At 38.5% G+C, this 12,334-nt stretch overlaps 1 protein-coding gene across 2 annotated transcripts; it reads right to left on the bottom strand.

Annotated features, from left to right (window-relative positions):
* Nucleotides 1–204: 204 nt before the first annotated feature.
* Nucleotides 205–11,873, bottom strand: LOC127988400 (ribosome-binding protein 1). Of its 2 annotated transcripts, none has more exons than XM_052591149.1 (27): nucleotides 11,757–11,872; nucleotides 9,081–9,786; nucleotides 8,821–8,969; nucleotides 8,613–8,735; nucleotides 7,727–7,879; nucleotides 7,513–7,631; nucleotides 7,051–7,204; nucleotides 6,405–6,543; nucleotides 6,082–6,233; nucleotides 5,915–5,940; nucleotides 5,725–5,832; nucleotides 5,526–5,588; nucleotides 5,383–5,443; nucleotides 5,274–5,302; nucleotides 5,090–5,177; nucleotides 4,116–4,208; nucleotides 3,838–3,930; nucleotides 3,654–3,758; nucleotides 3,485–3,574; nucleotides 3,193–3,285; nucleotides 3,034–3,105; nucleotides 2,822–2,914; nucleotides 2,216–2,299; nucleotides 1,700–1,783; nucleotides 946–1,026; nucleotides 718–861; nucleotides 205–603 (listed from the first exon to the last, which is right to left on the bottom strand). In XM_052591149.1, exons 2-27 carry the CDS (start codon nucleotides 9,751–9,753, stop codon nucleotides 568–570), a joined length of 3,105 nt encoding a protein of 1,034 aa, XP_052447109.1. In that variant the 5' UTR covers nucleotides 9,754–9,786; nucleotides 11,757–11,872; the 3' UTR covers nucleotides 205–567. The 2 variants fall into 2 exon arrangements, 1 of the variants encoding a protein (XP_052447109.1); XR_008161632.1 differs by lacking the exon at nucleotides 205–603 and adding an exon at nucleotides 2,077–2,143 and having other exon boundaries at nucleotides 793–861; nucleotides 11,757–11,873.
* Nucleotides 11,874–12,334: the final 461 nt, after the last annotated feature.

Here is a 12,334-nt window from a genome sequence, read left to right as displayed (position 1 = left end):
TTTTTGTAACTTTTTTTTTGTAATAGAACAGTATAATAGAATAATAATTTAAATAGATTTTCTGTCACTTGTAATCAGTTTAATGCATCCTTGTTAAAAATAAATAAATAAAAATTATAAAAAAAAAATGACTGACCCCAAACTTTTCAACAGTAACCCAAGTTTAAATATAAACTACTTTATAAGAAAACACCAACACACAAGTCAAAGTATGTAGTTTATTATTATATAATCACATTTGTTACCAGCCAACTACAAAATTGTAGTAGCTTGTGTTGCATTTCTGCATTATGAAATGTTCCTTCCTTTGACCCTCATGAGAACATGCAAACAAAGTTAAAAAGAGCCAAGTGTCTTTCACTCAAGCACTGCTTTCTGTTAACACTAAGAGCGGTTTTGTGATAACTTTAGGAGATGTGTCCAGTCACCTCACATATTGTTATGCTTCCTCCCTTAACAATCCTCACTTGCTAAAAACAGTCAGCATATTCACTACAGTAGCAGAGAATACATAAGTAAATAATGCATAAAAACAATTAAGGCACTTGGGCTGTGGGGTTTATTCGGTCAAACAGATGTCCCTTCTTTCGACTCTTCGGCTTCCTGTTGACAGAAATAAAAATGTAAATATTACGGATACATTCCATACGAAATATATGTTTAGCAAAGATTGACAGCCCAACATTTGTGATTGTTTGGAAAGTGTTTCTAATGTACCTTGCCGTCTACTGATTCCTTTAGGTTCTTCACGGCCTCCTTCTCTCTGTCCAGCTCTTCTTGAGTGCTCTTCAGCAGCTGTTGAAGTTTAGTGGCTGCCTGGCCGAGGTCTCGCGTCAGCTTCTTCTCTTTCTCCAGTCTCTCCTGGTAGACACATACAAAGCGCACACTGTTAGAGAGCATGCTCCTGTATATGCTGGTTTGAACTTGAAGATGTGTTGTGGGAACCTTTAGCTCTTCAGTTGGTGCTTCTCCAGCAGCTTTCAACTCTTCTAACTGAGCCTCGAGATCCCTGACGCACTTCTGAGCCTGAGAGGAGAAACACAATTGTAAATAAAGGATATATAAATACATTTAAAAAAAAATCTACTTACCGGTAGTATTCTAAATAAGTTCATTGAAAAATAATAATATATATATAAAAAAAAAAAAATAGTAGTCAATCTAATTAAAGGGGTAGTACACTCAAAACTCCACTGAACATAAACCACATATGCAGTTCGGTGTCAGCTTAATTTATTTAGATGTTGATTTTTTTATGAGTTTGAATTAATTTTATTTTAAATTAAGTACTTTAATAAATGGAATATATACTTAAAATAAAATTAATTCAAACTCATAAAAAAAATATCAATATCTAAATGTATTAGAGGCCATAATACTAACCAAAATTGTATAAATATAAAAATAAAATAAAAAAAATAAATTTTGACAAATAAATCAAGTTTCAGCCAAAATAGAATTAGGTGTAAATAAAATAAAGTAAATCCAAATCAAAATAAACCAAAAATGAAGTTGATCAAACTAAATACTTAAACAAAAACAGATCATTTGATTTAAAATTTTATTTTGGTCTTTTTAGCATTTTTATTGATTTGCTTTTTGTTTAAGTTTAATAGAGTCCTTTATAATATTAAAAGGACTAGCTTTGATATTGTCTTCCAGTGTGAAGAGATCCAAACCGCCCTCTAAAATGTGTCACCTGTTCATAGTTGCTTGCAACCTGCTGTCGAATATCCTCTTCTGTCTGCAGTGTATTTGTTGCCTCCTCCAGCTGTGTTTTCACCTTTAAAGTTAGACATCGGTGAGTATCAGATGTAAGTTTGATCACAGTTACAATCCCCAAACACACAGCAGGACACAACAGCACACACATATACACGTGTGCATGTGCATACTCTTAAACACACACACACAAAAAACAAAAGTATGCCAGAGAGCTGTCTTCAGGCCAGACAGCACATAATACATAGACATGCTACACCCTCCTTCACCAACAGGCTTTTATGAAAGACAAAGAACACGAGATGCACAAAACACACACTGAGAAATGAAAAGAGATGCAGTTAATACACGCACAAGCAGTTGACTGTGCGCTCTCCTGTTTCTGTACTTGTCGATTCACTTCCTGTAGCTCCTGCCTGACCTGTAATGCACAGTGGTCATTCGAAGTAGAAAGCCACGTGTGCAACCAGAGTCAAACTGATGTTAAACTTACCATCGAAAGTTCTGCTCTCTGTTGCTGAGCCTCCGCTTTGGCTGATACCAGCTGGACCTGAGTTTCTGATAGCAATGCCTTCAGCTGAGAAGAATATAAAGAACGATAACCAAACCATGAAAAACAGCACCTTAAGTAAGACTGAGACTTCTTTTCTTAAATAATACTTCTTTAAATGTAACATTAATATAATAAACAACAAAAAAAGGGAAAAAAAAAAAATACAAATAAAAAATCTAAAATTACATTCAGCTAAAAAAAAAAAAAAAAAAAAAAGTACAAACTTGAAATTTAACAAAAAGTTCAAATTACTCCCAAAATAAATCTGATTTTTAATATAAATCTTCTAAATTCCCTTCAAAATGAACCAAGATCAACCAAAATGGAATTAAATGCAAAAATATCAAAATACTACAGTATTTTAAAAATTATAATTTAATTTTACCTGTTTCATTTCAAATGAAATCAACAAATCAAATGAAAAAGAAATAAAATTGCTTATTTAATATAAAATCTCTTCAAAATACATCAAGAAATGAAAATTTAATTGTGTAAATAAAATGATATTCCTAAAAAAAATTAACTTTATTAAGTCAGTGGTTTTACCTGAGACATCTCTTCTGCGTACGTTTGACTGATGGTAATGGACTCCAGTTGTTTCTCCAGCTGTGCTTCCAAAAGCATCACCTGCCCCTTCAGCTGCAGAGAACAGAGAAACCACAAGTGTTATTAGAAAGAAGACCTCATTTGGTTTTAAAGTCAGAAACCCGAAAACAAGTCCCCAAAACTGAAGAACAGTGCTAAATGTAGGCATGCACCTGATCCGTGTCCTGTCTTTCCACATTCATCTTCTCTATGGTTTCCTCTAGGACCTTCACCTGATCCAGGGCCTGTGGGAGATCCATATAACTTCAGCACAACTGCATGGATGTAGTAAAAGGTCACACAAATCCAGAATCAGTGTAGGATGTTCTTACCGCCTGTTTTCGATGCTCAGCATCTGCAATCTTTGACTTCCACTCAAGCTCACCGTCCTCCACACTCTTCTGCAGAACTTTAAGCATGCTCTCCTGTATAAAACACAGCATTTAATGACTTTAAGTTATAATAAAAGGTAACATGTATAGAATTTAACAATCAATTACATTCTGCTTCCTACAGATAAATAATGAATGTTTTATTCTACAGTCATGGCTTTTATAGACAAAAAGTAAAAACAATTCTAGATCACTTTCATTGTGAAATCAAATGAGGTGTGTGTCACTGTACCGTTTCGCTGAGAGTTGATCTGTGCTGTTCACACTCGGCCTGTAGTGACTTCTGGCTCTCCTCTGATAGAGCGAGCTTCTGCTGCAGATCCTGACACATATGAACATGAGACATGAGAAGAGGAAAAACCATTGGTTGCAGGTTTGTGTCCGTAGAGAGGATATCTCACCGTCGATTCGGAGCTTGATGCTGTGTGCTGCTGTTCTGCCGGACTCTGCTGACTGTGTGTCAGCGTCATCTGTGCTTCATGCGTGAATGCTTCCAGCCAATTCGACTGCAAAACACATATTTTAAAGTTAAATAACCTATACCTGCTAGAAAACTATTTAAAATGCTACTTTTTAAATTCTAACCTGGTGTGTCTCTATGCTGATGTGAGGAAAGAGCTTCTGGAAGGCGTTTCTGGTGTCTGTCTGGAAAGAGCTCAGCTGCTGCTCAGTTTCACTCTACACACACACACACACACGTTTGATCACTAAATTAAATTTAATCATGCCACAAGAAAGTGGTAGTTTTTTGCCAGCTACAGCATTTTGTTGATAATGAACACCCCATTCTTCTTGTTTTTTTGTGTATTTGGTTGATGTACAATTGAGTGTGCGTTTATACTGTGTGTGTATATCAGGGTTACCTGTGCGGCCTTGGCTTGCCTCAGTCTTTCTTCGCTCAGCCTCTCAGCGGCAGCCAGAGCCTCCACCGCGGTATAGTTCTTCTCACGCAGTTCCTGAACACACACCGACACACAACAATTAGATGTGGATAGAGGTGTAATTTAGAGATGGATGGATGGATTAAGGGATAGAAAGTTAAATTTCGGTTAGATATGTAGAGCTGATATGAGGGGCATAGATAGATTTTGACAATTGAGTGAGTAGATATGGATATACAGATGGGTTGAGTTGATGTAGACAGACAGGTGGTTAGATAGGGCTGACATAAGATTTAGATGAATGAGATGAGACAAGGATGGGTTGAAATGGAAATAAAAATATTTTAGTAGATTTAGATGGACAGGCTGGGTAGAAATGGGCGGACACATAGGTAGGTAGATATGGATGAACAACTAGGTACATATAAGCTAGTTGGGTAGATATGGTCAAACAGGATGGGTAGATATGGATAGACCAATAAGTTGAGTAGATATGAATGATAAGGTAGTTAGATATGAATGGAGAGGTAGTTATAGATGGATTATATATATATATATATATATATATATATATATATATATATATATATATATATATATATATATATATACACACATACATATATTATATAAACAGTTTGGGTAGATATGTATGGACACATAAGTAGGTGTGGATGGATGAGTAGGTTCATATAGATGTATTCGGTAGATATGGTCAGACAGGATGGATAGATAAGGACTGACAGCTTTGGTAGATATAAACAGCAAAGTAATTGTATGGGCAGGTACATATAAATGGACAAGTAGGTAGGTAGAAATGGATATCAAATATGTATATGAGAAATGAATAAGTAGATATGGATGTACAGGTAGGGTAGATTTGGTCAGACAGACTGGTTAGATATGGACCGAGGTAGTTAAGTATGTATGGAAGGATAGAGTAGAGATGGACTCACATTGCTCTTGGCCTTCATTCTCTCCATCTCTTCTTTAAGCTGTTGAAGTTCCTCCTCCAGTGAGATCATGCATGCATCCTTCTCCAGACTGACAGCACAAAACCAAATGTCATTATCAGAAGCATAAATGGAAAAAAAGTGGCAAACATCTAAAGGATGAAACTGACAACATTGTTTTGCTTACTTCTCAAATGGTGGCTCTGTTTCAACTGTCTGTTGATATAAAATTATAAATCAATTAACATGTATTACACACATGCAAATATTACTCATTTATCAAATGCTCCACTCACACTTTCCATCTTTTCCAACTGGGCCTGTAGGGATGCCACCAAATCCTCTTTTTCTTTTAGACTGGGGGATAGAAAGGAAAAATAAATAAATAAAAAATTGTCTACAAAATATATTTAAAGAGAGCATCAACTGTATTGTGTACCTAGTTTTGAGTTGGTCAATCTCTGCAGTGTATTCCCTCCTTTCAGTGTCGGCCACATTTACCCTGAAAAGCAGGTCCATGCTTGAATCACAGACTAGAAAACTGCACATGCACATATACTTGTAGTTCTAGTAACAACAGATGTGACTGATTCCATCTTAATTTGAAGATAAATTGAATTCAACATGAAAGACCATACCTATTCTGAGTTTCCTCAGCCTGCGTTCTCTTTACTGTGTCAAGCTCCTCCTTCAACTGTTTAAACTCCACCTCTAGTGATGTCAGCTGGTCCTCCTTCTCTTTCAGACTGCAAACAAATACATCAAAATACTCATGTTACCATTAACTTAGTGATTCAATCATATGAATCCAAACTGAGTTTACATTACCTGTTCCTCAACTGTTCGCTCTCTTTCTGTACAGAATCAAAACAGAGATGAGAATGGTATTATTTTTCATTCCAAAAAATTACATGCAGTACAGTATTTGATATTAACCTAGTGTTGGTGCATTGCAAAAGGTAACCATATCAGAGTGTCAAATAGCCTGTTTGTACCTGGATCTCAGCCTGTGCTGTTGCTTGTGTCTCCACGGAGGGCTTTACCTCAGTAACTGTTGTTGTCTGAGACAGCTGTGCTCTCAATACCTCCAGCTCTTCACATCTGTCTTTAAGCTCTGTCTCTGTGGCAAGCATTCGCTCCTGGAGTTCTGTAAACAGAAGTAATTTCCGCCTTATTACAAAAACATAAAATGCTACAAATAGAATATTGCTACTTTAAAGGTCTTCTACTGCTCACTGTTTCTAACTGGGGACTGAGCCAAAGGAACACTCTTATTCATATTAAATGTAAGAAGATGTGTGTGTTTGTGTGTACTGACCGGTGAGAGTCTTGGCTTGCTCTTTTGCTTCATCTACTTGAGCCTGAAAAATGGTGCTGCCTTGCTGAGCTTCACGGAGTTCCTCACTGATGCGATCCAACTTCTTCTGCAGAGCCTGCTGTGCTTCCATATGGGATGCCTAAACACAGGCATAGATAGTTCAGCTCAAAGATGTCATACAATACTTAAATCTAAAGCTATTGTACAACCTCATTTGGAATGTATTGTTTTTTCACCCTTTGTGGAACCTGACAGTCACTGTTCATAATCTACTTTCATTGTGTATGATAAAGCAAGTCATGTTTATTCGGACCAATAAACTGTAAATGATAATACAATCTACATTTTAGTAAACTATCGGTTTAATATCAAGAATGTATCATTACTAAACATTCATCATGAGGTTTTAACCAAAGGGGTTTTCATTTCATGCATAGCTAAGCTTAAAAAAATACCCACCCACACACAGATAAACAAATACAGACAAAAGTCCTGAGAGAATTGCAAGGCATCAGAAAGACAGACAGGCATTGCTTTTAAATGATGCGTAGATGGTGAAATTCCTACACAGAATTATCATGGTACAAAGACCACCACCAACTCAAAAAGATGAGATAACAGTAAAGTGTCAGGGGGCAGGGCTTACTTTTGTTTGTGCTAACTGTTCTTCGGCAGCCACCATCTTGGTTTCTAGAGTCTTCCTGCGCTCTTCTTCAGCATGCTGAGCGGCAGTGCGTTCTTTCAGCTCTCGGATGAGACGCACACAGTCCCGACGCAACTTTGCCAACTCTGCATTTTGCCTGTTTGTGTGAAAAACCCACCGATTTGCATAAAATAAATGGTTAGATAAGACATTTTACACTTAGAGGCAGGTTAAATGTTAGTTTGGGGTGTACAGATGGTCCAACTCAAAGGTATCTGGTCCCTAGATATGGCTCCTTCTGTTCAGGTTATTGGATGTTCCCCACCCAGTTTGACATCCACCAGTTGCAATTTTTAGTATACATAATTCATGTCACTGTCACAGGGGAGTAGAAATAGTTCCTCCAAAGTTCAACACATCATTGGTTACAATGCAATGTTATAAAGGGGACTTCATGTGAAGTACCTGCTTTCTGCTTGGCTAGTGGCTTGGTTGAGGGCATCTCGGAGAATAGAGTTCTCCTGTTGCAGACGGGCCAGCTGAGCATTGGGTCCATTCTCTAACTGTTCTTGCAGGCTTTGGATCTGTGGCCACCCACACAACCAAAACATTCAATAGCTTGCCAACATACCCACCATTGTGAGAAAGAAAGTGTAAAAGGCTGGTGACCTCTTCTGACCTTGCTGTTGAGCTGTTGTGTCTCCTTGACATGCTCCTGGTAGGAAGCCTGCATACGAGCCTGAAGAGCTGCAATCTCCTGGCCACGGGAGCTCAGCTCAGAGCTCATACGGGTCTCTACGGATGTCATCTTGCTCTTTGCGGAACTCAGCTCCTAAGAGCCAGAGCAATATGAGTTGGAGATACAGTTAACCACCCAGACCCTCAAGGTCAATGTCAAATTAGCAAATAGGACATGTTTTTGAACAATGTTATTTTTGGTCCTAGGACAACATCCCTATCAACCAATCAGAATTTCAAGATAGGGAGGGGATAGGGTCAAAATTAAGGCCTTACAGTTGAGGACAGGGTAATCACAACCAATCTTCTATGTTTTAAAGTAGTTAATAGTTATTGTACAGGGATACTGTAAAGCAGTGGTCACCAATCTCGGTCCTGGAGGGCCGCTGTCCTGCAGAGTTTAGCTCCAACCAGCTCCAACACACCTGTTTGAAAGTCAGTATGGCTAGTGAGATCTTGATTAGCTGGTTCAGGTGTGTTTAGTTGGGGTTGGAGCTAAACTCTTCAGGACAGCGGCCCTCCAGCAGGTGACCCCTGCTGTAAAGACTAGAGTTTGACAGGAACATTGTTCCATCCATCCATTTCCATAACGCTATTCCTTTGTAGGGTTGTGGGATGCTAGAGCCTGTCTCACGATCTCAAGCATCCTAGGCAGGTTAACACCTTGGATGGATAGCCAGTCCATCACAGAACTTTGCACCACCAGGACCAACAAAATATATATATATTTCTTCAACAGTCACTCAAGACCTTGCTCTAAAGCTTGATCTTGAATAGAAACTAGTTTGAACATAATTTTTTTGGCTATGCACACTTGCAGGTGTCACCTTGGTAAGCTCTTTGACACGGGTCTTGGCTACAGCTACATTGCCCTGCTCAGTGGTCAGCTGTTTTTCCTTCTCCTCTAGCTGCTTCTTCAATGCCGCCAATGGGTCACCCTTCTGAGATGCCTGCAAATAAGAAAGAAAGAGATATGTGTGCTAACTAGAAGTATTGGGGTTTGAAGAGGGGTTGATCAGATGTAGATTTTTTTACCAGTTGCCAGGAGTCCTTTCCTGCCTTCTTGCTGATGATCTCAAAGAGTTTCTGGGTCTCTGACTCACTGAACGATGCACTATTGAGACTGGAGACCAGATTTTTATATGCTGATGGCTGGGTGACATTGACCGTTTCCACAGAAGCCACTTAAAAGAAATTCAAAATTAGGATGGAGTTATGAAGGTATTGCAAAGAGTGCAAGCTTGACCATCTACTATTACAGCTGTCCTAGATGGATATTTCCAAAGGATACTCACCTGGCTCAGGTTTCTTCTTAGACTTCTTCTTGGTCGGAGCTTCTGTTTTGGGTTCTTCAGCTTTAGGGGGAGCAGCAACATCAGGGGCCACTGCAGCTTTCACTGCCACCTCTGCAACCACTGGCTCCACCTTAACTACAACTTCTGGGACCTCCACAGGTTTGATGGGGGCCGGTTCTACCTTGGCCACCTTCTTCTTTTTCTTCTCCTTGGGGGAAGGAGCCAGTGGAGCCACCACAGCACTTACAGTGGGGGGGACAGGACACTCAACAATCTTAGGAGCTGGTTCAGGTACAACTGGCTTGGGTTTAACTTCAGGTTCAGGCTCAGGAACCGGCACAGGTTCAGGTTGTGGTTCAACTTGGGGTACTGCTTTGGTCTCACTGTTCTCAACCACAGGTTCAAGGAAAGGCTCAGGCTCAGATTCTGGAAGGTTCCCATTTGGCTTCTCCTCCTTCTTCTTGGCCTTGTTTTTCTTTTCAGATACCTTTTTCTTCTTGTCTGAGCGCTGGGGTTGGATCTTGCCCGAGTCTTGCCGCTGTTTGGCCAGGGCTTCCTCATAAGAGGTCTCCTTCATTGAAAAAGTTGACACAAGAGTAATGCCAATGGCAGAGAGCACCATGAAGCCACCGAATACCACAATTCCCAGAGTTTGAGGGTCGTAGACATCCATCTTTGCTCAGTCCTGTCCGTTCTAATCCTGATCCTACAAATATGTAAATAAGGACTATTTAATGTTAAGGATGGTTTAATGTTAACAACAACTCCCTAGCATTTTATACAAGTGCCAAGAACCATTTTAAACAATCTTCTTGTTTTTTGGAAGACATAAAAAGCAACGCTAAAATGTATCCTGCATTTCTACATCATAGCATTTGCACTCAGATAAATGCCCCAATCGTGAATTTATGTCCAGTTGTAGATGTCTGTAACAAATACATAATATTATTCAATAATTATTTAGAATATTTTCACATGAAAGTTACACTAAAGTTTTGTTACATTGGCCTTTTGGACTTGATACTGCCACCTATATGTGGATGCAGCATCAAGAATAAGCAAAAACTTCCAGTAACTGACAAACATATCCTACAAGCATATTTGTCCCCAACAAGACAAGAAAAAAGACAAGACAAAATTTCTGCTTGGTTGTGTATTATTCATTTGGCTGGACTTGTATTGAGCTTACATGAAAGAGCAAAAAAGACGACTAATAATTAAGGAACTATACCAAAACCACATGGTTGCGCAGTGTTGAGTGAAGGGCAGTAAAAAATTATGCCTTACCCTTGAGATGGTGCGAAAAATCTCTTCCTCTTGCAAATTTTGAGAAAAGTTATTTTCAACCATGCCAGCAACTCCATTAAATCTTTCCCACTAGTTCAGATTATGCAACATGCAACCGAGACAAAACTCCTCAACACTCTCTCTCTTACACAGAGGGACATACATTCAGTTTCCAGGACACAGGTCTGTGTGCAGCAGACCACAATAACCTTCCCCCAACCTCAAGTTTGTATAAGCCAGTGCAACTCTTGCCTGGAATTTCTATAGAGGGGGTCTCTAAATGTCTGCCTTTGGCACTCAGGTAAGGGGGAAAGCTGACTGGGCTTACAGCATATAACTTAACATAGGCATTATAAATGTATAAACTTCTTAGTTTTAATAGCCTTAAGCAATGCCTACAAAAGACCCTGTTGTCTGTTGTGGTAGCACAGTGTTGATATCAGATGGTGTTGGCAATTGCCATGGTATTTATAAGGAACTTCAAAAAAAATGGTTAGTGAAAACTTGTGAAATGTGATTATGAACATCTCAGATTTAGCAGTGATATAAAAAATATATTTATAGAAAAAGTGTAATAAACCCCCCAATTACAAAACAAAAGTTTCCATAAAATATCACAATTTTGGATCCACGTGTGACAACCAGCAGAGAAAGGACTTGGCAGACAGGAAATGCAGAGTTCCTATATCCAGGACACATACTCCACATCTGAATGAAGGGGGCTGCTTTCCTATGCCGGACATTAACCCTGTCGGGAACACTGCTGACGTTACATAATAACTGCCAAAGGAATTCCACCTCTTCTGCTCTATTTTCAATAAACAAAATAGGGCTAATATCCCCTAATTTTAATTATTTTATTTTGGTTTTATATTTTTTATTTTATTTTTTAACCCTCTCTGCCACTTAAGCCTCACCAATCAAAGGAGAAGATTTTCATGAAGAATAGAATGAGAGGCAATGGGACACTTTGTAAAATGTGAAAGTAAACATGCATTTTGGATTATTACGTGTGAAATGATTAAAGTCTAAACATACTTAAAAGGATATAAAGCATTTTAATATTTTAAATATCAAATGCAAAAGACACAAAGCAAACAATCCCGCTACTCAAAAGGGTACAAAGCCAGTAAGCAAAGCAAAACATATAAAAAGAAAGTCTGACTCTATAAAGTAAATGAAAGCATGCTTCTCGCGCAGAAGAAAAACTCTTTGAATCAGATCAAGTTCAAACTACTTGAGAATGCAAATTATTATCAAACACAACTAACCTAAAACAAGGATTATATCAACAACATCACCAGTCAGACTGACAAATTTTAGCCAGAGAACATAACAAGTGCTTTAAGTGGTGAAAAACAGACAGGAGTGATAAAAGCGTGCGCTTACCTGCGGTCAAACTCACAGTGATAAAAGAATCGCCGCTGACTTTTGGAGTCGTGGCACTTTTGGCGAGTTGGCGCAGCGCCCGCCTGTGAAGCCGAGATGCTAACCTCTGATTGGATAAACGCCTGTCAATCAACGCTCTTTATACCAATCGCGTCACGCGTAGTATCCAAAAGCATTCGGTGGGAAGCGCTGAAGCCTGTGTGAGTTTTCGTTGAGATGTATGATGAAAGTATTTGAAATATATAGATAAAATATCGCATGTAATACTTAAAAAAGCATTATTTAAACATTAAAGACACAAATTCTCTAAGATTACCATTTAAAAAGAATGGTATCATACAGAAACACATCAGTAATGCTAAGGTAGTTTGATGTTTCAAGAAGACTTAGCTAGTTATCACACTTTTTTGAGGGATGGGAGAACTTTTTCTGGGACATTTTGCCTAGTGTTTTCCCACACTTTAGAATTCATGTCTTTGTCATGTATTTGCCAAAATGATAGTCAGATACGGTATAGATTGAGATTTTACTTCCATTTAATACTCCACTATAGGCACAACTATCAAAACCACATGGTC

Source organism: Carassius gibelio, chromosome B22 (genome assembly GCF_023724105.1).
Source record: "Carassius gibelio isolate Cgi1373 ecotype wild population from Czech Republic chromosome B22, carGib1.2-hapl.c, whole genome shotgun sequence".
Lineage (NCBI taxonomy): Eukaryota > Metazoa > Chordata > Actinopteri > Cypriniformes > Cyprinidae > Carassius > Carassius gibelio.
The sequence above is the reverse complement of the archived record's forward strand: the minus strand, read 5'-3'. Positions and strand labels throughout refer to the sequence as shown.

Excerpts from the sequence above, each read along its gene's own strand:
- LOC127988400 (XM_052591149.1), bottom strand. The coding sequence starts at position 9,753 with ATGGATGTCTACGACCCTCAAACTCTGGGAATTGTGGTATTCGGTGGC. Across the intron at positions 8,736-8,820 it reads GAAAGGACTCCTGGCAACTG|GCATCTCAGAAGGGTGACCC; the intron begins GTAAAAAAATCT and ends TCTTATTTGCAG. Across the intron at positions 3,931-4,115 it reads GGCAAGCCAAGGCCGCACAG|AGTGAAACTGAGCAGCAGCT; the intron begins GTAACCCTGATA and ends GTGTGTGTGTAG.